Raw genomic sequence first — 25104 nt, 5'->3', positions numbered from 1 at the left:
AAATATTCATACAGTGCGCTGTAATAGGCTTCATGTTGTGGCTTACGAACTAACGGATCGGATCAAACGTATTATTGATTTGTGCATGGTGAAATCATTGATATTATTGATGATTTCTGCTAGATAGAACGGAAATGGGCGATTACGACGAAGTAGCGCTGTTCCCTACTTCGGCAGTCTGAAAAACCTTATAACGATGTTTCGAAATGCTCAAGTATTACCCAACACACATTAAATGCTTAATAAGAGCTTATTGAGGCCAAACTATGCTTATTCAACTAAAACATAGCTTGTTCAGCTTTTAATCAAATTGTATGTAGGGTAGTGCAACGAACTAGGATGGGTGGCTCCAAGCAGAAGTGCAAGAACCAATGTACACGCAGCGAAAACAATCAGAATGTGGGCTGTCATCTAATTAATTGCGACCCGTTGATCTTTGTTTTACTTTTGTATATATTTCATCAACAGAATCATAGTGTGTGTAAGTGGTTCGACTTTTCTACGAAAACAGAGAAAAAACTATAACTGCCGTGTAAGTATTGGTGTGTGTATGTGTATGTATGTGACCGTGTCCGTGTGTATGTGTGTCTATCCGTATGTATGTACGTTTGATAAGTAGTGTAAACGCATGTTACGTGAGAACATTATGTATCCTGCCCCTAAACGTGCCAAGAGTATGCATAGATGCTACTACCGGGTAGTTGGCATTCCTCGCCAAGTTAGACAAGTGTTTTAACCTTTTCGCGGCAAACAAAAAAAAAAGTTATTGTGGTTATGTTTAAGTTCCTCTTCTCTTAGCCGCACGTATGATAGATCGATGGGAATAAAAGTTCAAATAAATAAAAATACCAGATATCGAATTAACCGGTCGGTATAGGAAAGATTAGCTGTGGATGTTGCGTAACTTGATTAAAGTCCGAAACCACGGCAAAAGGTTTCGGCGTCCAAACAAGAGAGAAAGAAAGAAAAAAACGCGTGAAAAAAATGATCGATCAGAGATTTGCGGGGGCTTTGTATCGTTTATTTCCTTTCTAGCAAGACTCGCACGCGCCAACGAGGGTGTCGGTCATTTTTTCGACGGTTTTGTTTTGCGAGAGTCTTCTACTTCTGTGTGTGTGAGAGTGAGTGTGTGTGTGTGTGTTTATGTTAGGCACCTTTCACTTTCGCATTGAGGCAATTTTGCACTTCGTTTTCGGCATTGTTTTGGTACTTTAGCTGTTTCCTATCGATTTTTCATAGTTTACATTTTTGTTTTGCTCTGCTTTCAGCGTATTTTGATGGTACACCGTTTATGTTTTATGTTTTGAAATCTTACACTGCTTAAAGTTTCCGTTCAATTTCCCGAAAGACACTGAATGAGAGTAACAACCAATAGGTAACAATTTTGCTATCACTGCTAGTACTTTCTATAGGGAGAAAGAAATCCAAAAAGGCACATTTTCTAAAATCTAGCCGAAAAATATGTTAACTTCTACACTGATTAAAAAAGGCAATTTAGTGGATTGCTTCGATTTAGTTGGGTGCCTTTCATTCGGAAACGTTGACAGTTCTAATACGATTAGATTCTTGTTGCTGCTGTGATGTTTTGTTTACTCAATATAGTAACGCATTAAATTAAGAACATCTTTCTGTGTACTGGACTAACGCTACAAAATAAAATATGAATAATAGCAACACGTAAACAATTAGCTTAAGATAAAAAGAAGAAAATATAAACAATGTTTCAATGGTAAATAAAATTATCAAAGACGAAACTCGGGGTGACATATCGGGTGTCGCGCTTTCTATTGTTTAGTACGGGGCTCGAATATCTTTTTCTACGCTTATTGATTGTGGTTGTTAGGTTAGGTGTGTAACTCTAGTTGTATACTTGCATGTAACGCAACGCTTAAAATATTACTTGTTTTTGTTTTGAACAACATTGTTCTAGCAAGCAGTATGTTGTTGTTATTGTTGTTATTGTTGTTAATTGTGTATTTCCATTTGTTTACATACATGTTTTGGAAGGATAATGACTAGGAAACAATTACTCTTGTTACTCTTTCACATTCTATCAACGGTCATTTGTTTTTTTTTTGTTTGTTTTTTTTTTGGTTTGGCTATCACCACATTTAACATTATACAACGCAGAAGGCTACGTGTGACGGTCTCCGTTTTTCGCTCACACCGATTGGCAAGGCCTCCTGCGATTCTACTGCTGTTCTAAAATTATTTTTTGGTTAAACATTTGTAGAGTTTCCTTCCACTTTTTTTTTGCTGTTGTGTTGTTTTGCTGATGTTTTTGTTGTACTGTTAACGCATAGCTAAGGCATTCTAGAAAACGCCAAGGAATTCAACCTTGCGTTTCGACGTGGTGTTCGGCGGATCCGACGTTGGTCGACCGGTTCTTCTCGGTTGTTGGGCCGACGACAACGACGGCGACGATGGTCCGGAAGGCGGATTAACACGATGATGATGATGCTGCTGCTGCTGCTGACGATGACCCACGGTGGATGGCGGCGGTGGTTGTTGCTTTCCGACTGCTAGGATAGGTTTGTCTCATAACTTCTTGACGTAGTTTCCCGGGAAGGTTCCGAAGCAGCCGGTTCGAGCCGAAGTGCCCACGTACCAACCGTCGTCGCACTTTTCCAACACGTACACGACGTCTCCCTCGAGCAGTTCCAACTCGTCGGAGTTCTGTGGCTTGTAGTTGTAGAGGGCCCGGTAGCTGTGCGGAAGGGAGATGTTTGCATTAGAAAGATTTTGAAGACAGTTCATTTTCAGGTTGAATTCTGGCTCAGGGGATCTCCAAAGAGACACTTTTAGAAAAAGTTCATCTCTTCAACTCTGAGTCTAGAAATGTCCTGAAACGTGCCAAACTCATCATGCGACCTACCACAACTCACATGATAAAAAAAAACAATATCATTGGGGGTCATAAGCTCGAAATAAAACTATTCTTTATTCTTTCACTAAGTTTCGCGTTATTCGTTTTCTGGTGGCTTTTTCTCATTTATCCAAGTTCCCACGGACTCTGCGGGTGGATTCGATTCATCAGGTTGTGTGCCCAGTGGTGGAAAGTGAGAAAAATAAAAATAAAAGGCGAACTTTCGTGCGAAAACTGTTTTCCGGATTTTTTTTCCGACGACCGAAGTGCTGTGAAAAGTGAAGAAGAGAAAATATGGCGGACAGTCTGAAAGTGTCGTTCACCAAATTGAACAACACAAACTACGTATCCTGGAAGTACCGAATGAAGACGCTGCTTGAACGGGAGGAAGTTTGGGATGTTGTGGATAAGCCGAAGCCGGAGCAGTTTGACCTAGCCGAGCTTGTGCAATGGGTGACGGATGACCGGAAGGCGCGTACGACGATTTCTTTGTTTGTTGCGGTTGCGGCCAGTTGCGGTTTGTGAAGAAAGCTGTGACGGCGCGTGAGATGTGGCGTAATCTACAGGTCTACCACGAGAAAGCGACGATCGGGAATCAGGCGATGCTCCTCCAGCAGCTGTGTTCCCTGAATCTGGCAGAAGGGGGCGATATCGAAAAACACATCGACCAGATCGAGAGTCTGTATGAGCGGCTCGACAACGCGGGCATCGAACTGGGTGAGCTGCTACGAATAATTATGCTGTTACGTAGTTTGCCACCGTCGTTCAACAGTTTCGTCACATCGCTAGAAAATCGACCGCAGGAGGATTTGACGATGGACCTGGTTGTGGCTCGTCTACGGGACGAATGTCAGAAGCGTTCGGGTCAACAGAAAAACAGTTCGAAGGAGGAGAAAGCTCTACGTATGGACATAAAAACGAAGACCGAAAAGAAGTGCTTCTTCTGTCATCAGCCGGGGCATTTTCGTCGGAATTGCCGCAAGTTTTTGGAAGCTAAAAAGGGTGAGAATTCGAAAGAACCGAAGAAAGCGGCTTCGGATCAGCAAGTGAAGCAGGCGGAAGTGGAAAAATCCGTGAAGAAACCCGAAGTGAAGGACAGTGCTGTTTGTGGCGCGGTCTGCTTTGCAGCAGGCGATGTGATTCCTGGTGCTTGGGTCGTGGACAGTGGCTGTACGTGCCACATGACAAACGATCGAGGTTTTTTCACGGAATTCAAACAGGATGTTGTTATTGAAGTGACCCTGGCAGACGGTGCGGTGACGAAATCGGCTGGTTGCGGAAGCGGAGTACTGTTTGTCGTAAATGGAGAAGGCAAGCGCATAGCGATTAAGCTGGATTACGTTTTGTTCGTTCCTGCATTGGAAGGCGGATTGATTTCTGTCCGCAAGCTTGCGCTGAAGGGGTTTGATGTCATCTTCAAAATGGACCACTGTGAAGTCAAGTCTGCTGATGGTGTTGTCGTGGCAGTAGGCGAAACGCATGGCAATCAATATGTGCTCAAGATAGCGGAATCGAGTATGGTTGCGACTGGAAACCATACTGCGCAGTGTCAACATACTTGGCATAGGAGAGTCGGACATCGGGACATGGATGCTGTGAGCGCTATTCAATCGAAGGGATTGGCGGAAGGTTTGAACATTAAGGATTGCGGTGAACGGATTATCTGTGAGTGTTGCCTTAAGGGGAAGCTAGCTCGTAGCCCGTTTCCGCAGGTTACTGAGAAGAAATCGAAGCAACCGCTCGACATTGTCCATACCGAGACACCGAGCGGGAATAAGTATTTTATGACCATGATCGATGATCATAGTCGTTTCTGTGTGGTGTTTCTGCTTAAGTCTAAAAGTGAAGCGGCTAGCAAGATCGAGCAGTATGTTCGCTGGACGGAGAATATTTTTGGACGGAAGGTTCGCATTGTGCGGTCGGACGGCGGCGGAGAATATATTGCCGAGAGTCTGCAGGAATTTTACAAGGCCGAGGGTATTCATGCACAGTTTTCAACTCCCTACTCACCGCAATCTAATGGCGTAGCGGAGAGGAAGAACAGGGCTTTGCAGGAGATGGCGAATTGTATGCTGCTGGATGCAGGACTCTCAAAGCGATACTGGGGAGAAGCTGTTCTGACGGCTGCCTTCATTCAGAATCGACTGCCATCAAGAGCCATCGATCGAACGCCGTTTGAATCGTGGGCTGGACTGAAGCCGGATCTCTCTCGGCTTCGTGTATTCGGCTGTGAAGCATGCGTTCATATTCCGAAGTCAAGGGGAAGAAGTTTGACACAAAATCGAAGAAGATGATCTTCGTAGGTTATTCGGAAAGCCACAAGGGCTACCGATTCGTGGACTGTGAGACCGACCGAGTTACCGTGAGTCGGGATGCACGGTTCATAGAGCTGGGGAACGGATCACAACAGGAGGAGGAACGAGTGAAGCAACCGGAAGAGCCTGTGGATCGAGGTGCAGCTGAGATAGAAGAGCCAGTGGAAGTGGATTGTGAAAATGAAGTGATCATTGGACAAAGCGCGGGTAATGAAGTGGCAGAAGAGCCTGAAGATCCCGAATCAGTATATGAAGATGCAGATGCGCATGAACTCCAGGAAGAAGAAAAGGATGACTTTTACGGTTTCGAAGAAGTGGAAACGTGGCCTCTGAGAAGAGAAGATCGGCGCAACCGGGGAGTTTTGTCTCCCAGATTTGGTGATTACGTTGTAGGGCAAGTCTCTCACGAAGAAGAACCCAGTGATTACCGTGAAGCGATCCGAATTCCGGAGTGGCGAGCACCTATGCGTGAAGAAATAGAGGCGCACAAGGTGAATACGACCTGGAATCTTGTGAAACTGCCTGCCGGCAAGAAGATCATTGGAGCTAAGTGGGTGTTTAAGTTAAAAAGGAACGAGACTGGCGAAGTAGTTAAGCACAAGGCACGGATCGTGGCACAAGGCTACACGCAAACGTTCGGAGTGGACTATTCGGAAGTATACGCTCCAGTAACCCGACAGTCGACGCTTAGGGCGATGCTTGCAGTGGCCGGGAAGAAAGAGTTGCTGTTGAAACAGTACGACGTCAAGACGGCGTACCTCAACGGGACTACCGACGAGGAGCTGTACATGCGACAGCCTCCAGGATTTGAGACAGCCGAACGAGAAATGGTGTGTAAATTACAAAAGAGCATCTACGGGTTGAGACAATCCGCTCGATGCTGGAATAAGGCGCTGCATACCGCGTTGGTAGAACTTGGATTCGTGCAGTGCAACTCCGATCCCTGTCTGTACGTTCGTCGTTCAGATCGCGCAACCCTCTACTTACTCGTTTATGTGGACGACCTGCTGATGGGATGCACGGATGAAGCGGAAATGGACGAAATATACCGACGACTACGAGAAAAGTTCAATATTACGTCGCTCGGAGCTGTTCGACATTTCTTAGGCTACGAAATTGGACGAGATGGAAAGTATTTTTCATTGCGACTGACTGCATACATCGACTGTTTGATCAAGAGGTTCGGAATGGAGGATGCACATCCAGTGCGTACACCTATTGATCCGGGATATACGACCTTGAACGAGGAGAGCAAGCCGTTTTCCAACAAGACTATCTACCGTAGCTTGATAGGGGCGCTGCTCTACCTGGCGGTGAACGCTAGACCTGACCTGTCGATTAGCGTCGGACTGCTCGGAAGAAAGGTGAGTGCCCGAATCAGAGCGATTTGAGTGCGGCGAAGCGTATGTTGCAGTACGTGAAGACAACGAAGGAGTATAAGCTGACGTTTGGTCCAGGCGATGGTTGGCACTTGATTGGCTATTCCGACTCGGACTGGGCTGGAGATAAGCGTACCAGGCGTTCTACATCCGGGTACGTGCTCTTTTATGGCGGAGGACCGATTTGCTGGATTAGCAAGGGTCAGGACTGCGTTGCCTTATCGTCACTCGAGGCAGAGTACAACGCGCTTACGGTGACTTGCCAAGAAGCTGTATGGCTGCGACGTTTGCTGGACGATTTGGACGAACGCCAAACCGGCTGGACTACAATTTATGAAGACAATCAAGGATGTTTGTCTTTTGCTAAGGCAGAACGTGTCAGTGGCCGCGTCAAGCACATTGATACAAAGAGCCACTACGTTCGTGAGCTTTGTGAGCGGAAGATAGTTCAGCTAATCTACTGTCCTATTGTTAAGATGGTGGCAGACGCTTTAACGAAGCCTCTTGGTCCGTCATTGCTGCTGAAGTTTGTAGAAAGAGTAGGGCTATCGACTTAATGAACTAGTAACGAGGTTGGTAGTCATTCAGGAGGACTGTAGGAGTGGAACGACAACCCTCAACCTAGTAGAATTAGCAAGTAATCTTCGAACACTGTATGAACATTTTTATACCGGCACATGTTGCGTGCTTGTTTTCTTTTGTATTTTTCATTCGCACGAGTTGTGCCCTCAATTTTCTCAACCCATGTGTTAACAAGAGAAGCTCGAAATAAAACCATTCTTTATTCTTTCACTAAGTTTCGCGTTATTCGTTTTCTGGTGGCTTTTTCTCATTTATCCAAGTTCCCACGGACTCTGCGGGTGGATTCGATTCATCAGAATTATGTACCTACTGCTTCGGACAGGCATAAGGATGTGCGCTAATTATGCTTTTTTCGGAATCCAATTCAATTTTGGAGAATCCATGGCCGAACTTGGTGGAGATTCACGGTTGTGGTTTGTAAAAATTGAATTGTGGCAACATCAATAACACATTTTGACACATGCACACTGCATAGGCACAGATCAGAAATGATCAGAAAAATTGTAACCATGGTTGTCAAACAGTGTCAATGAGCGTGCCCAAGCTTGTTTTTGGCACACTGTATGGAGTGAACAACCCCATGAAACTAAGGCAATGTTCAGCTTGATTTGGCGTTATGGAATTTCACCACATTAGTAAAGATTTGCAGTCGCTGTCAAGTCCAATGCATCATAGCAAGCTGCGATACTCTATGCCTTTATTCTGACTCGATCATATATGATAATATTCTTGAACACCAGCAGGATCCTAACAAAACCGATACAGTATTAAATTTTTCAACTGTAGATAAAGTTTTTGGAGCATCTCTGATTAATCAATTTATCAGGAAAAGTGAAAAAGTGCTCCGCTTCTTATGTCTCACGGCAGCAATTTTTGCTCGCAACACACTTTTTGACGTTCTCTTATTCATCACTAGAGGTTGAATCGATCGCTTAGTTTCTACTAAAAAGGCGTATCAAATAAACGCATGTCAGTCTCGTTGCTATTTTTTTGCAACCTTTAAGTCATTATTTTAATCAAATAATGAACGAATTGCGTATAAAAGTATTTACTAATTCATATTTTACTAATGGGATGCATATTGAACTCCATTATAATGAATGAAGTGACTAGACCCAGAGAAGGCTCAGAAGATGTTTCACGGGGAGTACAGTGGACTTCCAAACAATATCCAGAGGATCATTAGATCAAAGGACTTATAGGAGACGTCCAAGGAATGAAGACCAGTGAGGATGGGCGAAGTTCAAGCGGAGAAAGAGTAGCTGAGGAAGATGACCGTCTGCAACTCAAGAGGGGAGGTGGCTGTCAAATACGAACAATCGTCGCCTACCTCGCATAACTGGTTCCAAACGTAAACAAACCATAAGAAACCTACAGGGTTTGTTTACGTTTGGAACCAATTTCATACAAGTAGGCTGATTTGACAGCACGTCCCTCCCCAGCTGCAACTAAGGATAGAAACTACTTACGAAATCGGCTCATTGGTGGTGTCGACGTGCAGCACTTCCGTCTTTTGCACCGTCTTCGTTTCGCGGATGATTCCCGGCGATACCCTTCCGTTGGTCAACGAACTGTCGAACCCGGTCGTCAGCGTGTGCGATTGTATCGTCTGCAGGCTCGGTTTCACGATTGGTTCGATTTCGTAGCTCTCCTCGCCGCCAATATCGGTCAGAACCTGTCAAGTACGTTACACTTCGATTAGTATGTCTTCCAATACTTCATAACCGTTCGGATCCTAACCTCAACGTAGGAAACGGGAAAGATGCCCTTCTTATTGCCGATCCTTCCCTCGAACCAGTTGTCATCGACTCGTCGAGTCAGCGTGACCAGTTCACCTTTCAGTAGCGACAGCTCAACCGAAGTTTGTGCGGTAAAGTTGAACTTTGCTCGAGCTTTCCCTTCCCGTTGGGGCTTCTTCGGCAGGGGTTTGGCACCTTCCCGTGGGAGGATCTGAAATTATACAAACACCAATTGCAATACTAATCGCAACATTCGAACATGCAAATCGCCTGGCTCACTTCAATGTAGTTGGCTGGCAAGAGTCCAATCATGGCGTTGTGTTCGCCTTCGTACCAATTCTTGTCGATTTGTCTCCGCAGGTAGATGATGTCACCCTTCTTGAAGGTTAGCTCTCTGAAAACAACGAAATCAGGAGTTACAAACAAAATTGTTGAATACTGAATCGATGCCACTCACCTCGCCGATTGGCCCTGGAAGTTGTACAGTGCCCGGGCGATGGTCCGAGGCAGCACGCTGGGTGCCACCGGCTTTGGCGAAAGGTCCGCTTCGAAGTCTTCGTAGCGATTCAGCGGGATCGGTGACTTTTGCGAAGGTGTGAAATTGTCCGTGTGCCGTCGGTTGTGCAGGTCCTCCAGTTCGTGCATGTACTTGCGGCGCCGTTCCTCCTGGTAGACGCGGCGCATGTGCTCCGCCTGCCGGTAAGCCAGTTCATCGTCCGGGATGGCTTCCTTGTACTCGTACCGGATCGGCGTCTTGTAGTGGATGTTGACATCGCTCTCGATGTAGCGACGGGGAAACTCTGTTGGGTGGATGGAAACGTGGGGGGAAAGTGGTCAATGATGGGTTTGTGGGGATTTTAGAATGCTGATGTTTGCAAAAAATAATCTAGTAATTGGAAGTGTTAACTCCGGACATTCGAAGATTCGATAACATATAATTCGTAACAGGAAATTCCGATAGATTCCATAGATTCTACTTAAGTAAACGAACGAGATTTCTGCATAAATCCATAAAGAAAGTGATAACTGAAGCATTCACTTTGCGTTGCTGCAATTTTCCGCTTGGCGGCGCTTCAATTCCTGGCAAGAACTGTCACACTTCGGCACGCGGTAAAACATCTGCACCATCATTGCCGGTGTTTCTACCTAGTAGGTACCTATTCAGCGATGCGTGTAATCATGGATGCGTGTTTCTCGCCAACTAGCATTAATCATACATTCATCAAAGCAAAGTATTTCTAATTACTTCCATAGCTGTAAGAGCACTCCCATCGTCAATCAGCATCTTCAACGACGATAAACAACCATCGTGTAATCGCTGTAAACATGCAACGTATGAGTTGTGGATTTTAATTGCTTCCATCGATTCTTCTTCAATGTTCATCTCTAGAAGAAGTGCAAAAATGTATATCCAAGTCTGATTCATGCAACCAACGTTGATTGAAAAACTTGCAGGAAAACAATCTTCCACCTCGTTCGATGGTCATTACGCGCGAATGGAAAACATCCGCTTAAGAAAACGCGGAAAATATTGATATCCATTCCAATCCTTGAGATATGGTGCCGATGATGATTACGATGTGAGTAATGCCACAGTCAAACGAACTCCAGCAGTCTGATAATTATTAAGTTCGAACTGCCATCGCAAACGATTGGTGTCTGTTTGTCTGTGAACTAACATGATTTCGATTTCGCACGCCGGGTGTTTCGATAGAGTCATTAGCATGGCGGTTGATTTGCCATCAATTTCCTTCCCCACGGTAGGGATTGGAGATATGCAGCAAATTGTGAGGTGAATTTCAATTAGACCCACCAACGAAACGCGCTAAAACAGAAGGCAAGAAACTAATAATCTGTCGCCAACTTTGGACCAACATTCAGGTCCATCAGTGGCGGGGGAGGGTGGGTCGATTTCACCGTTCATTGGTGCTGAGGAATTGAGTTTTCCCATGCACTTGGTAGATACGGGGAAAAGAGATTATCTAGCCAGCAGAAAGTGAACTAATCGATAGGTTTTGCATATAGGTAGTTGGATTGTGTTGATTCGAATCGGTTTTGTTTTCTCTAATAGTTTCACTTGTACTTGATGGAGCAGTGCGCATTTCAATGAGGTTTCTGTCGTGTGGTAAATGAAGTTGGCACTTGTTTGGGAATTTTGTTGCCCCGCTGTTGTTGGATACAAATTAGGCTCATTAAGGTTGAATGCATACGGTTTAGAAATTGAAAATTTTGTTGACGCATTATAATTTACAATTTGTTAAGTGATGAGATTTCAGTTACCTGCAAGTTTAAGGAGTTGGTTGACACGTTTGGTGTGGTCTATCAGTGAGTAATTACAATAGCTTTATTGAGTATTCCGATTTATCTTCGGCACGGCAGCTACAACTTAAGTCCTCTAAGTAAAAGTATGAACGGAGTCTTCACATGTCAATAAAGGTTGAACACGAACAACTTCGGACACATTAAAAACGCTTTCTTGATAATATTTTTTTCAAAATTTAACTGAATCAAGCTAAGAGTGTATATAGAATCACAGTAGGCATTGGTTGTCAGGATAAATTAATTTGTTTACATCATGGCTTCACCGGAGCAAGCAGGTCGTGATTCTTCACGCTCGAAACGAAAATCCCGGTCTATCCGCTCCGGAAGAGTGCTCCAGAAGAAAATCAAAAAGAAGTCGAAACTCCCCAAAAAGTTTCTTGTCTGGCAAGCAATCTGCAGTTGTGGGCTAAAAAGCGAAACTTTCGTTACCTCTGCGACCATGAACCAGCAAATTTACCAGGAGTACCTATGGAAGAGACTACTGCCTTTTCTAAAGCAGCATGAGTGGATTGCCTATTCTGACCGGAATTGACAAGCTGCCACTACTCAAATTCCACCCAACAGTGGTACAACGAAAATGGCGTCACAGTGGTTCCCAAGGAGATGAATCCAGCCAATACTCCGGAACGAAGGCCAATGGAGGAATACTGGTCAATTGTGAAGCACATACTGAAGAAAAAGGGTGGAACTGCAATTGAAGTGAAGGATTTCAAGTGGAAATGGAATTTGGCAGCCAAACAAGTGGGAATAGGGTTCGTGCAAAAGATGATGGGCCGTGTACGAAGAAAAGTTCGAGCAATAGCCTATGGTACGAAGGAAGACTGAAACGATGGTCTTACAACAAGCATAATGGAAAATAAAACATCCATAGAAAGAATCTGTCGAATTTCTAGGAAGAATCTGTCGAAACTCAAGGGAGATTCTGTCGAATCTTTAGAGGGCAATTCTGTCCAATCTCTGGAGGAAAATCCTGTCGATTCTCTAGAGGGAAATTCTGTCCAATCTCTAGAGGGAAATTCTGTCGAATCTCTATGGAGATTCTGTTGAATCTCAAGGAGATTCTGTTGAATCTCTAGGAAAATGCTGTCGAATCTCTAGAGGGAAATTCTGTCGAATCTATAGAAGGAAATTCTGTCGAATATCTAGAAGGAAATACTGCCGAGTCTCTAAAGGGAAATTCTGTCGAATCTCTAAAGGGAAATTCTGTCGAATCTCTAGAAGGAAATTCTGTCGAATCCCTAGAGGGAAATTTTGTCGAATCTCTAGAGGGAAATTCAATTGAATCTCGAGAGGGAAATTCTGACGAATCTCTAGAGGGAAATGCTGTCGAATCTCTAGAGGGAAGTTCTGTCGAATCTCTAGAGGGACATGCTGTCGAATCTCTATGCAGATTCTGTCGAATCTCAAGAGAGATTCTGTATAATCTCAAGGAAGATTCTGTCGAATCTCTAGATGGAAATTCTATCGAATCTCTAGAGGGAAATTCTGTAGAATCTCTAGAAGGAAATTCTGTTGAATCTCTAGAAGGAAATTCTGTCGAATCTCTAGAGGGAAATTCTGTCGAATCTCTAGAAGGAAATTCTGTCGAATCTCTAGAAGGAAATTCTGTCGAATCTCTAGAGGGAAATTCTGTCGAATCTCAAGGGAGATTCTGTCGAATTTCTAGAAGAAAATTCTGTTGAATCTCTAGAGCGAAATTTCGTCGAATTTCTACAGGGAAATCCTGTCGAATATCTAGAGGGAAATTCTGTCTAATTTCAATGAAAATTCTGTCGAATCCCTAGAGGGAAATTCTGTTGAATCTATAGAAGGAAAATTCTGTCGAATCCCTAGAGGGAAATACTGTCGAATCTCTAAAGGGAAATTCTGTCGAATCTCTAGAAGGAAATTTTGTCGAATCTCTAGAGGGAAATTCTGTCGAATTTCAAGGGAGATTCTGTCGAATTTCTAGAGGAAAATTCTGTCGAATCTATAGAGGGAAATTTTGCCGAATCTCTACAGGGAAATCCTGTCGAATCTCTAGACGGAAATTCTGTCGAATCTCAAGGGATATTCTGTCGAATATCTAGAGGAAAATTCTATCGAATCTCTAGAGGGAAATTCTGTCGAATCTCTAGAGCAAAATTCAGTCGAATCTCTAGAGGGAAATGCTGTCGAATCTCTAGAAGGAAATTCTGTCGAATTTCTAGAAGGAAATTCTGTCAAATCTCTAGAAGGAAATGCTGTCGAATCTCTAGAAAGAAATTCTGTCGAGTCTCTAGAATCGAATCTTTAGAGAGAAATTCTGTCGTATCTCTAGAGGGAAATTCTCTCGAATCTCTAGAGGGAAATTCTGTCGAATCTCTAGAGGCAAATTCTGTCGAATATCTAGAGGGAAACTCTGTCGAATCTCTGGAGGGAAATTCTGTCGAATCTCTAGAGGAAAATTTTGTCGAATCTCTAGAGGGAAATTCTGTCGAATCTCTAGAGGGAAATACTGTAGAATCTCTAAAGGGAAATTCTCTCGAATCTCTAGAATGAAATTCTGTCGAATCTTTAGAGGGAAATTCTGTCAAATTTCTAGAAGGAAATTCTGTTGAATCTCTAGAGGGAAATGCTGTCGAATCTCTAGAAAGAAATTCTGTCGAGTCTCTAAAATCGAGTCTTTAAAGAGAAATTCTGTCGTATCTCTAGAGGGAAATTCTCTCGAATCTCTAGAGGCAAATTCTGTCGAATATCTAGAGGGAAACTCTGTCGAATCTCTGGAGGGAAATTCTGTCGAATCTCTAGAGGAAAATTCTGTCGAATCTCTAGAGGGAAATTCTGTCGAATCTCTAGAGGGAAATACTGTAGAATCTCTAAAGGGAAATTCTCTCGAATCTCTAGAATGAAATTCCGTCGAATCTTTAGAGGGAAATTCTGTCGAATTTCTAGAAGGAAATTCTGTTGAATCTCTAGAGGGAAATGCTGTCGAATCTCTAGAAAGAAATTCTGTCGAGTCTCTAGAATCGAATCTTTAGAGAGAAATTCTGTCGTATCTCTAGAGGGAAATTCTCTCGAATCTCTAGAGGGAAATTCTGTCGAATCTCTAGAGCCAAATTCTGTCGAATATCTAGAGGGAAACTCTGTCGAATCTCTGGAGGGAAATTCTGTCGAATCTCTAGAGGAAAATTCTGTCGAATCTCTAGAGGGAAATTCTGTCGAATCTTTAGAGGGAAATACTGTAGAATCTCTAAAGGGAAATTCTCTCGAATCTCTAGAATGAAATTCTGTCGAATCTTTAGAGGGAAATTCTGTCGAATTTCTAGAAGGAAATTCTGTTGAATCTCTAGAGGGAAATGCTGTCGAATCTCTAGAAAGAAATTCTGTCGAGTCTCTAAAATCGAGTCTTTAAAGAGAAATTCTGTCGAATCTCTAGAGGGAAATTCTATCGAATCTCAAGGGAGATTCTGTCGAATTTCTAGAGGAAAATTCTGTCGAATTTCTAGAGGAAAATTCTGTCGAATCTCTAGAGGGAAATTCTGTCGCATCTCTAGAAGGAAATTCTGTCGAATTTCTAGAGGAAAATTCTGTCGAATCTCTAGAGGGGAATGCTGTCCAATCTCTAGAAGGCAATTTTGTCGAATCTCTAGAGGAAAACTCTGTCGAATAACTAGAGGGAAATTCTGTCAAATCTCTCGAGGGAAATTCTGTCGAGTCTCTAGAATCGAATCTTTAGAGAGAAATTCTGTCGTATCTCTAGAGGGAAATTCTCTCGAATTTCTAGAGGGAAATTCTGTCTAATCTCTAGAGGCAAATTCTGTCGAATCTCTAGAGGGAAATTCTGTTGAATCTCAAGAGGGAAATTCTGTCAAATCTCTAGAAGGAAATTCTGTCGAATCTCTAGAAGGGAATTCTGTCGAATCTCTAGCGGGAAATTTTGTCGATTCGCTAGAGGGAAATTCTGTCGAATCTCTGGAAAACTCTGTCGAATAACTAGAGGGAAATTCTGTCAAATCTCTCGAGGGAAACTCTGTCGAATCTCTGGAGGGAAATTCTGTCGAATCTCTAGAGGAAAATTCTGTCGAACCTCTAGAGGGAAATTCTGTCAAATCTCTAGATGGAATTTCTGTCGAATCTCAAGAAGATTCTGTCGAATCTCAAGGAAAATGCTGTCGAATCTCTAGAGGGAAATTCTGTCTAATCTAATGGAAAATGCTGTCGAATCTCTAGAGCTAAATTCTTTCGAACCTCTAGAGGGAAATTCTGTCAAATCTCTAGAGGGTTCATTGAGACTGCTGCTTGGGCTATATTCCTGGTCCAATTATGCAATTAGGTTTGAATACTCCGGCCATTTACAGCAAATTTCAGGACCATAACACTCTAAAACCTGCAACTCAAATCTATTCAACCCACAATATGTACTTTTCCTAGTGCACGGTGGCTTAAGTTTTCCAGCGCCTACACGGAAAAGTAATAAAACGCTCGCACCAACATCGGAAGTTCATTATGGTTCGTGCAGTCATGAAGATGGCAGGAACATTCCAGCTCAACCTGAAACCTGTGGAACCCATAGAAAAACTCATTAAATACCTTCAAAACGAAAGTGCAGTAGCAACGGCCTATTACCTATAGTCTATGTGTCATTAGCACTGTCATTAAAGTTATTATCGCTGAGGGCACCATCTGTTGTGAACTACGGTGACGCCCGGCAATAGTCACGCTGTCACCATGGCATCGTCGATCGCACTAGGCGGTGACAGCGTAATGACAAAGCATGCTTTGTTAAACTTAGCCAGAATAATCTTCTGCTGATAACTATGTAGAACATAAAATTGTAGGTTAGGTGACGAAGCAAACTCTCTTTCTATGCCGGAAGCACTCGAAACCGGGGACAAATGGCCATCACGGCAAATCGTGCATGTAATCGTGCACCATTGTCACTGTCACTCACCGTGCAACCGACGCGCTCGTATTTCTGATCCAATTTGCGTGCACGCTGCCATAAGGTTTCAACCAGTGTTTTTACGCATTCGCGAAACATGAAAAAAATAAACAACCCGTTAATTGGTTTAACGGAACACGACTTCCAGCACCGGATCTAGTAGAAAATGGAGCTGTCATCACCGTTTTGCCCAATAACCTTCTGCCGATTGAATATTTATACAACCTCCGACTTCTCATTCATAATACGCACCGCTGACCATTGGTTTTGAAATCCGTTAGACCTAACCTCAAAAATAAAGATTATACAACGAAAACAACCAACTACAAATAGATACCAATTAGCAAAGCAGCCTGTAGGCACCAAAGGTTACGGATGGGCGGGGTACGTTTGTGTGTCGTACCGGGCGGTCTTTCTTATGAGCTCGTTCGATGACCCGGTCGGCGGTATAACACATATTGCATGGTTGGCTTTTATGAACTTGAAGCCATTCCAGCTGAGCGAGATCCGACGCGCTGTGGTTGTTCTGCGGTCGATATGGCTTTTGTTGGTCAGTGTGTTTTCCTGCTATAGCTATAGCTACAGGAAACCCGTTGTGATCGTAAATTTCCGCTGCCTTCAAACGTGACTTTTCGATTGGGTTGGTTGAAACACTTTTTCGCCGATTTTTGTAGGTTATGAGGGACAGTTGTTATTCAATTGTTACCGAACTGTTACGTCGCGGTGGACTGGACAGTTAAAAATTACGTTTCTTTGTCATATCGAGATTTAGCGTTGCCAAACCAGAAATCTCCATCTGCACAGCAGACTCGGGTAACGGTTAATCGGAATCAATTTCACTTATTGCCATAATCCAGAAGAGCTGCCCGAGGGTTAAATATGATACCTCTTGTACCAGTAGTGAGAGTGAAAGTTTAATAACTTTTGCCCATATGATACCTATACATAATGAGAGGCGAAGACGGAGATTAACAACAAAACAACAACTAAACAAAAAGCGGCATTAAACTGGTGGAGAGACCCCGGCCCCGCTCTTCTACTGCCGAATATGGCGGTAAGGCGCGTGGAGTAAATTTTATAATCGGCCGCCATAAAAGGGATTTTGCTCCATTGAAGCAGTTTGTATAGGGTATAGAGCACTACTTCAGCATGTGCGCCCATTTTCGTCGCATCGAACATAAACATCAAATGTATCAATGATTTCGACAGAAACGATTCAATCATACGTTCGTTACAAAGTGGACCCCCGTTAATCTGAACGACATGTCCTGTACATTAACGGGGTTCATTTTTAATTTGAACTTCTAGTAACCCTTTGACCATCAGAAAAGCTAGTTTCTGGTAGCCTTATTTGCTGTTTTGATGTGATTCCGCATTCCATTTCGCATCGTTCCATCGCTTTACCAACAATCAATACGAAACTAACGATTTAAAATTGGCTCACTACTTGACCCAAGCAAATCGATTAACTTCCCCATTCTAGTCGAAATTCTAGTACTATACTATTTCTTTTGATTCGCTATGAAAGTTTCACAGACACAATGAGAGGTTCGTGGATTTTCCTATGTTTCGAGGGGTGCATCGATTAGCTTGGGACCGAAGATAGTACCAGAGCTGAGCCAAAAAGTTGAGCACGTTTCTTCGGGACCTTCTGGTCTTAGAGTTACCTCTATGGTAATACCAAGCACTTCAAACCATTCCCATCAACACAAAATAGCCGCTTTTCACCACAATTCAAGCAGTAATCGATAAAAGAACAAGGGATCATTTTAGGCGTATTTCGACAACTCTTACACCACTAACTGAATGTTTAAAACGGGTAGCGGTGAATTTCGACAAAAACATTACCAAACCATGGATTTCGAAGTTTAGAAGTTTTGGCCTAGATTTAGTATTCAGCAGCAGGACAAATCAGCTGAAGTCACTGTTAGGATCAACAAAAGATTCAATAAATGTCTTAGGGAAAGCCAGAGTCTCAATCTCTTGTCAAGTTAGCAATAAAATCTACATTGGTCAGACGAAAAGGACTTTGGAAACAAGGTTTAAGGAACACATCGTACCTCTGCTAAAAAGGCTAACAAAGAGATGGATAAAGGACTTCATTATGAATTTAAATCCAAGGTTGCAGAACATATCGTTACAACGGGGCACAATTTGACAAAGGATAACATTAATATCCTGCGGACTGTATCTTCGCCTTGGAAACTAGACGCAGCTGAAAGTTTAGAAATATTTAAACATAATCCATCAACATTGCTTAATAGAGATCAACCCAAGTAACATTTCAAGTTTTATGGTGGTTTTAAAGTGTTCTACAAGTCTAAATCATGGTCTTCAGAACCCTCATAAAACTCAAATTGCTACTTGGGAAGGAAACGGATACTCGAGACTCTTTAGCATGCTACCTAAAACAACACATCGTAGCATACCTCTAGCTGTTGGAGACTGAATTTAGGTACCTGGATAGGTAAATTGTGCTGTAAACCTGCTGATTTTTAGTACCTATTGATTAGTATATAACTCGTAGATAAATGATTGATTCTTCACCATTCTCTGCTTGAACGTCAAGCAGTACAGTTAGGTCTTTGCTCGCTCTGTCGAGTTGTTCGATAAACCTATAGCTCCTATATAACCTATATCGCCCCAATCGCCATTTCTATAGCTGGCCCCAAACGTGAGTCTTTCGGATGACGAGGAGAGACGAAAACGTGAAGACGTACCTGGATTGTGTTTTCCTGGTGCACTTCCAGAAAGGGACGGTGACGCTCAATGCGCTGCAAGCCATCCGATCGATCTACTCCATCATCGTACGATGGGAGCCATACCGTGGCGGCCATCGTGACGTAACGCAGTGCCAGCGGTGCCTCAGTTTTGGACACGGTACCCGCAACTGCAACATCAAGCCACGCTGCAGCAACACGCCACTTCCAGTTGCCCTGCGGATGGAGCCGTGGTGTTAAAATGCGCCAACTGTGGTGGTTCCGACAGACAGTGCTGTGGTCTGTGGTTCCGTCAGACAGTGCTCCAAACGCGAGGACTTCAAACGCATTCGAAAACAGGTGGCAACTAAAAATCAACCAGGACGCAAGAAGGACAAAGTCCCGGCTTTTCGGACGGAGGATTTCCGACCTCTTCGTGCTCCTCAGCAAAGGCAAGCGAATTCGCGAGTGCATCCCGCTCAAGCAACTTCCGGTGATTCTGCTGGCCAAAGCTCTCCATCCCCCCTGGATTCTGGAGACAACCGGATGAACTGATGGAAATTTTCGTCAACATGTCCGGTGCTCTTCGTAAGTGCTGCAATAAGCCCGAACAGATCCAAGTGCTCGGTAAGTTCATCATCCAGTATGGCGTCTAAACCACTAACTATCGTCACCTGGAATGCTTGCTCTGTAAGAGCAAAAGAATTGAGCTTGCCGACTTCCTCCGCAAGCACAGCATCGACGTGGGCCTTCTAACTGAGACCCGACACCGGCGACAGCTTTTGGTTGCCTGACCACAACACTATTCGGCTTGATCGCACCAGCTCCAGGGGGGGTGGTGTTGCGGTCGTCGTCAAGAAAGGAATAAAATACCACACTCTGTCCCATATCCGCACCTCTATCATCGAGGCCCTTGGTGTGGAGGTGGAGTCGGCGACTGGATACGTCCAGTTCATCGCCGTCTACTGCCCTCGACAGTGTGCCGCCAGCAGCGGACTAGCGGCTAAATTCAAGAAAGACCTGGCCGGTTCCCGCTTCGCTGTTGGACGAGATCTGAATGCTCGCCATGAGGCCTGGCGGAACTACCAGCAGAACCAGAACGGTCGTCTGCTGGTCGACCATTAGCAGCATGGACTGTACTCCGTTTGATTCTCGGACGAGCCAACATTCATCTCACCGGCAGGCAACCCATCGACGCTAGACCTGTTTCTTACAAATACCGGCTTGTCCAAGACGGTAGCCTTGAACGAACTCAGCTCCGACCATCAACCGGTGGTGGCTGAACTGGGATACAACGTAGCTCCTGCTCTAAGCCTGCGCAAGGACTACCATCGCGTAAACTGGGCCCAGTTTGGACGTGTGGTAGACAGGTACATCATCGACAACCCGCTGCTTGACTCCGTGGAGGACATCGACCGAGCGTTGGGGGGACTTCACCAAGCCATAACCGTGGCTGACGAGGCGTGCGTCCGACGAGTTCCTGTGAGGGGTAAGTTTATTGCCATTCATTCCCACACCCAACTATTGATTCGACTGAGAAATGTTCGTAGACGCCAGTTCCAAAGAACCAGAGATCTAGCGTGGAAACGTGAAATGACCGATCTGAACAAGGAGATTGCTTCCAGAATGGTCCCACTCCGGAACGAAAGTTTCGGGTGGCTCATCCAGAATCTGGACGACCACTCCAGATCATTCTGGAAAGTTGCCAAGGTCCTAAAGACGCACCCCAAACCCATTCCTCCACATAAAGATGAAAATGATGACGATCGGCTCATAATCACCTCTCAAGAGAAAGCAAATGCGATTGGTGAGCATATTGCCAAATCGCACTTGCTTGGCTCCAACATCCAAAGTCCGCTCGAAGTTCAGGTTGAGCAATGCGTACTCAACCTTGATTCCTCCCCTTGTGCCATCCCTTCGGAGGATAGAATCACAGTGGAACAGATTTGCTCAACGCTGAAATGCACCAAAAACCATGAAGGCCCCCGGGTTTGACGGAATATTCAACCTAGTATTGAAAAATCTCAGCATGAAGGTTCACTCTCTGCTGGCTGCTGTATTCAACAGATGCTTGGAACGGCACTACTTTCCAAGTATCTGGAAGACAGCGAAAATCATACCAATCCGCAAACCCAGAAAGGACCCAAAGCTAGCTTCAAGCTACAGACCAATCAGCCTCCTTTCAGCGCTGAGCAAATTGTTCGAGAAACTTATTCTCAATCGTTTGCTCAAGTTTGTCGAAGAACACAACATTCTCCTACCGAAACAGTTCGGGTTCAGGAAGGGGCACTCCACAAACTATCAGCTAGTACGGGTGATGAATAACATCCGAAGTAACAAGGCTGTATCCAAGTCTACAGCCATGGCATTGTTAGACGTTGAGAAAGCGTTTGATAATGTCTGGCACAATGGGCTTGTATACAAGCTTTGTAACTTCAACTTTCCTTTGTATCTTGTTAAAATCACCCGTAACTACCTTCAGCAAAGGTCGTTCAGGGTATCGTTGAATGGCTGCAATTCAAGCTCATTTTCCATCCCAGCAGGTGTTCCGCAAGGAAGTCTGTTGGGCCCTTTGCTATACAGCATCTACACTTCCGACATTCCTCCCTTGGGTAACGGTTGCGTGTTATTTCTGTTCGCAGATGATACTGCTATAACCGTCAAGGGAAGGATGCCTCGTGAAATAACAAACAAGCTTCAACGATGCCTTGACGCCTTTGCTGATTATTCCACCACGTGGAAAATGAAAATCAATGCTTCCAAAACCCAAGCAATAATGTTCCTCCATCGGCAATCTCCCAAACTAAAACCAGCTCCCTCTTGTGCTGTAATCATGGATGGCACAAGGGTTGAGTCACAGACAAACAGACGTAACTCTTCATTGTTTATCTTCGTTCATGCATTTAACGGTTGATTTGAATATTATCAGTTCCGCGAACTACTCGCCGCAGCGCTGGCATCGAATCACTTTGACGTTTCTATATATTCTATTGAACTTTTATGCAATATTGTTTACGAGTTAGCGAGCAAGCTTGTTTTCCGCGAGAAGCCAGATAGATGTCGTTACTGAGGTTATATGTTTTGAGATACTATGTTTTCAAGAACAAGGTTTTCAAAGAGTTACGTCTGTTTGTCTGTGGTTGAGTGGTCTGCCAAAGTAACCTATCTCGGGATGTTGTTTGACGAAAAGCTCCTATTCCACTCGCATGTGGAGAAAACCGTAATCAAGTGTTCCGCCTTGGTTAGGTGTCTGTATCCGCTGATTTGCCGTATATCCCGCCTCTCAAGGGTGAACAAACTGGCTGTCTACAAACAAATCATAGCACCTGCGATCCTCTACGCAGCTCCGGTGTGGGAATCAAGTGCACAGACTCACAGGAACAAAATCCAGGTTGCTCAGAACAGAGTGCTTAGGATGATCCTTGATCGTCCCTTTGACACAAGAATTTCAGACCTCCACCAAGAGGCGAACATTCCAAAATTAGATTTCAAACTTGATGACATTAAGACTAGGTTTATGCAGAAATGCAATACATTAGAACATGCTTTGATAAGCAATTTGTATATAGTAGGTTAGGTGTATATTAGACTGCCAATGAATGTATGGGAAAAATTTGACCATCAAATTTTGCTAACAAACCATATACAAAATGTTTGAGCTCAATCGGACATGATTTAGGGGTGGCGCAAACGCGTCAAAGTTTGACTTTTTTCACTCTCAAAAATCTCCCAAGGGGGGGGGGGGGTGGGGTACATGAAATTTCGGAAATCAAAAAATTTGTTTTGATGCCAAATTTCTTAAAAATGAATGAAACGTCGAGATTTGGTGTTATCTCGAATTTTTTTTTTCAAAAATCGGCTTTCTGGGAAATTTTTTTCATGAGTTTTATATGGAATATAGAAGATTGATGAGTCGGCTTCTAAAACTGTTCACAATTGTCTCCAACCTGCTTGTATATCGAATTAAACCACCATTTAGGATCTAATACGAAATAATTCACTAGGGTGGTCCAATTATTCTTCATTAGGGTGGTCCAAAAATCAAAATAGGTATGTAAAAACCATTGCTTTTTACCAAACGCATGTATCTGAAAATATCATCATGTTGTGTTTTGGAATTTTTAAGAATCCAAACTTCAAAACATTTGATGATATTACTTTTTAGTATCTGAGACCACATAAAATAGAAGCATAGACAGACATAAATCGTAGAATAATTCCGAAAATTGTACAGGACAACCGTTAGTGCTGTTTAGTTTACAGTACAATCTGACGAAAGTACAATGACTTTTTAACATATCCACCTAATGCGGGACAACCCTTTATATGTTGTTGTTTATTAATTTATTTGATAAGGCTCAATCGAATTAACTTTACAGAGCCGGGGATTCTTAGTCACTATACAATACATCCTAAAAGTATAGTCAAAAGGTACAACACAATAAACACTTTATCTTCCGCTGTCCAAAAAGCCTCCTCCATCAAGACTGGAGCCGCTTCCAGTGGTTTCCTTGTATGGCAATTACGCCATCGGAGGGCAGAGCGCTTCCATTGCAGCAATGGACGCAAAACGTGGTCAGCACTCACACACTCATCACGAAACGGTTGCTTTCCAAAGGCGACGACGCATCGACCGAAAGAACTGCTGATGAAGAACAATGAGGAGGACCACACAATGGTTGCTGCCGAGAAAACAAACGATCGCGTGGCACACATCGAGAGTGGCCTGCTTTTGTCGACAGCCGAGTGAACACTCAACCCTTTATATGTGTTTCTTTTAAATTCCTACCCTATAGAGGTGCCAAAAAAGTACCCGCATAAAGCATATTGTTTATCTGGCTTCCTTTTGGGTATTAATTAAAAAACACACACTAACAGTGTTCTCCTACAGGCAAGCAACGGTCTCAAGTACCTACTTATTTCTACGTAAACTTTTCTACCTTGGCTTTTTCTACCTATGCTTTAGTATAAAAAAGGATGCGATCTGAGGATGTATGATCAATCAGTAGTGCGTTTGAAGAAGACAACAAGCAGAGAACTGATAGACAATAGTACGATAGTTTGTTAAAAATGGTTGACATTTGGCTAGTTGGAGAATATCTGCCGTCGTTCGGCCATTCTGTTAACTTGCCGACGTATAGTGAAGTTTTTCGTAAATATATGTTTCATTTGTGTGCTGAAAAAAAAAAAGTTGCAAGCTTAGTGCCTACCTAACAATAAAGGAATTAAAGGATGCTTGGAAGAAAAAAAAAACTTAACACATTTGGTAAATGACATAAGCATAAAGAAAAAACTGTTGCTATTTTTCAATACCTGGAAAGCCTTATTAAAATGCAAACTTAGAATGGCTAAGAAAGACGTCGAAAAAAGGAACACATTTCATGGATCATTGCGGAGTTTGTTTGATATCGGGAAGAATTTTAAGGCAAAAACCCGTGAAGAAAAGCAGGCGATGCAATATTTGCAAAAACAGCGGGAACAAGCTCATCTTGAAGAAGAAACTGAGGTTCTCCCTACCAATGAAACCATTTTGAGGAAGAAGGGTCAAGCCAAAGACCGGATCAAATTTGTAGTGCAACCTCAATTGAAACATCATCACAAAACGACAGCCAGGCTGGGTCAGTGTACTCGCCTAGTACATCCGAAAGAGCTTCTCCAAAAACAGGTACGATGTGATGTTTGACTAATGTTTTTTCTTCTTTTAGATTATACATCTATTACCATACATATTAATATATTTTGAACGTTCTAGGTTGTCCAAAACCAGCTTTGACACGTAAATCGCAACTGATACGAGTTGTTACAGTTGAGGTAGCTGCTGCATTGGACCGCTGTAAAGTGAGTGATCGAAATTCTGTGTTCTAAAGCTTTAGGGCACGATGTTTCATCATTATTGTTGAACAAGGAATCTGTCAGAATCGCCAGAGCAGGAATTCGCTTACAAATGCAACATGATTTAAAAGCGTCGTTTAAGCCAGCCTAAAATTTAACAGTACATTGGGATTCTAAGCTGCTATCTAACATATTACCATCCAAAGCTCTACCAAAAACCGAGCGCTTGGCCATAGTTGTATCAGGCGAAGGCATTAGCAAATTATTGGCTGTTCCATCAGTCCGCATCGTGCTCTCTTGCCGTGCGGATCTATTTGCTTTTTGCTTAAGGAAGTGTTACTACTACCTAAAGCTACAACAAATTTAAACAGCACTTTTCAGTGCTCAACCTGTAAAAATTTTCTACCTTTTTCAACTCCTCTTATTCCTCTTCGATCCTTGTTTGGACCCTACCCGAGGTAATCCTT

At 43.4% G+C, this 25104-nt stretch overlaps 1 protein-coding gene across 10 annotated transcripts in view; it reads right to left on the bottom strand.

The window, feature by feature from the left end:
* Nucleotides 1–435: 435 nt before the first annotated feature.
* The window catches only part of CAP, a 401038-nt gene continuing 376369 nt past the window's right edge, over nt 436–25104 (bottom strand). For all 10 annotated transcript variants that reach the window (XM_065230341.1, XM_065230338.1, XM_065230337.1 and 7 more), the window contains 5 exons: nt 9339–9681; nt 9161–9275; nt 8883–9092; nt 8612–8817; nt 436–2707 (listed from right to left, as the gene is read on the bottom strand). In XM_065230341.1, the coding sequence (XP_065086413.1) occupies nt 2539–2707; nt 8612–8817; nt 8883–9092; nt 9161–9275; nt 9339–9681 (1043 nt within the window). In that variant the 3' untranslated portion in view covers nt 436–2538. The remainder of the gene's footprint in view (nt 2708–8611; nt 8818–8882; nt 9093–9160; nt 9276–9338; nt 9682–25104) is intronic.

This window comes from Ochlerotatus camptorhynchus, unplaced genomic scaffold, assembly GCF_037179485.1.
Source record: "Ochlerotatus camptorhynchus isolate MF236.1 unplaced genomic scaffold, CSIRO-AGI_Acam_v1.1 ptg000330l, whole genome shotgun sequence".
NCBI classification, from domain to species: domain Eukaryota; kingdom Metazoa; phylum Arthropoda; class Insecta; order Diptera; family Culicidae; genus Ochlerotatus; species Ochlerotatus camptorhynchus.
This window is presented reverse-complemented; position numbering and strand designations above follow the sequence as displayed.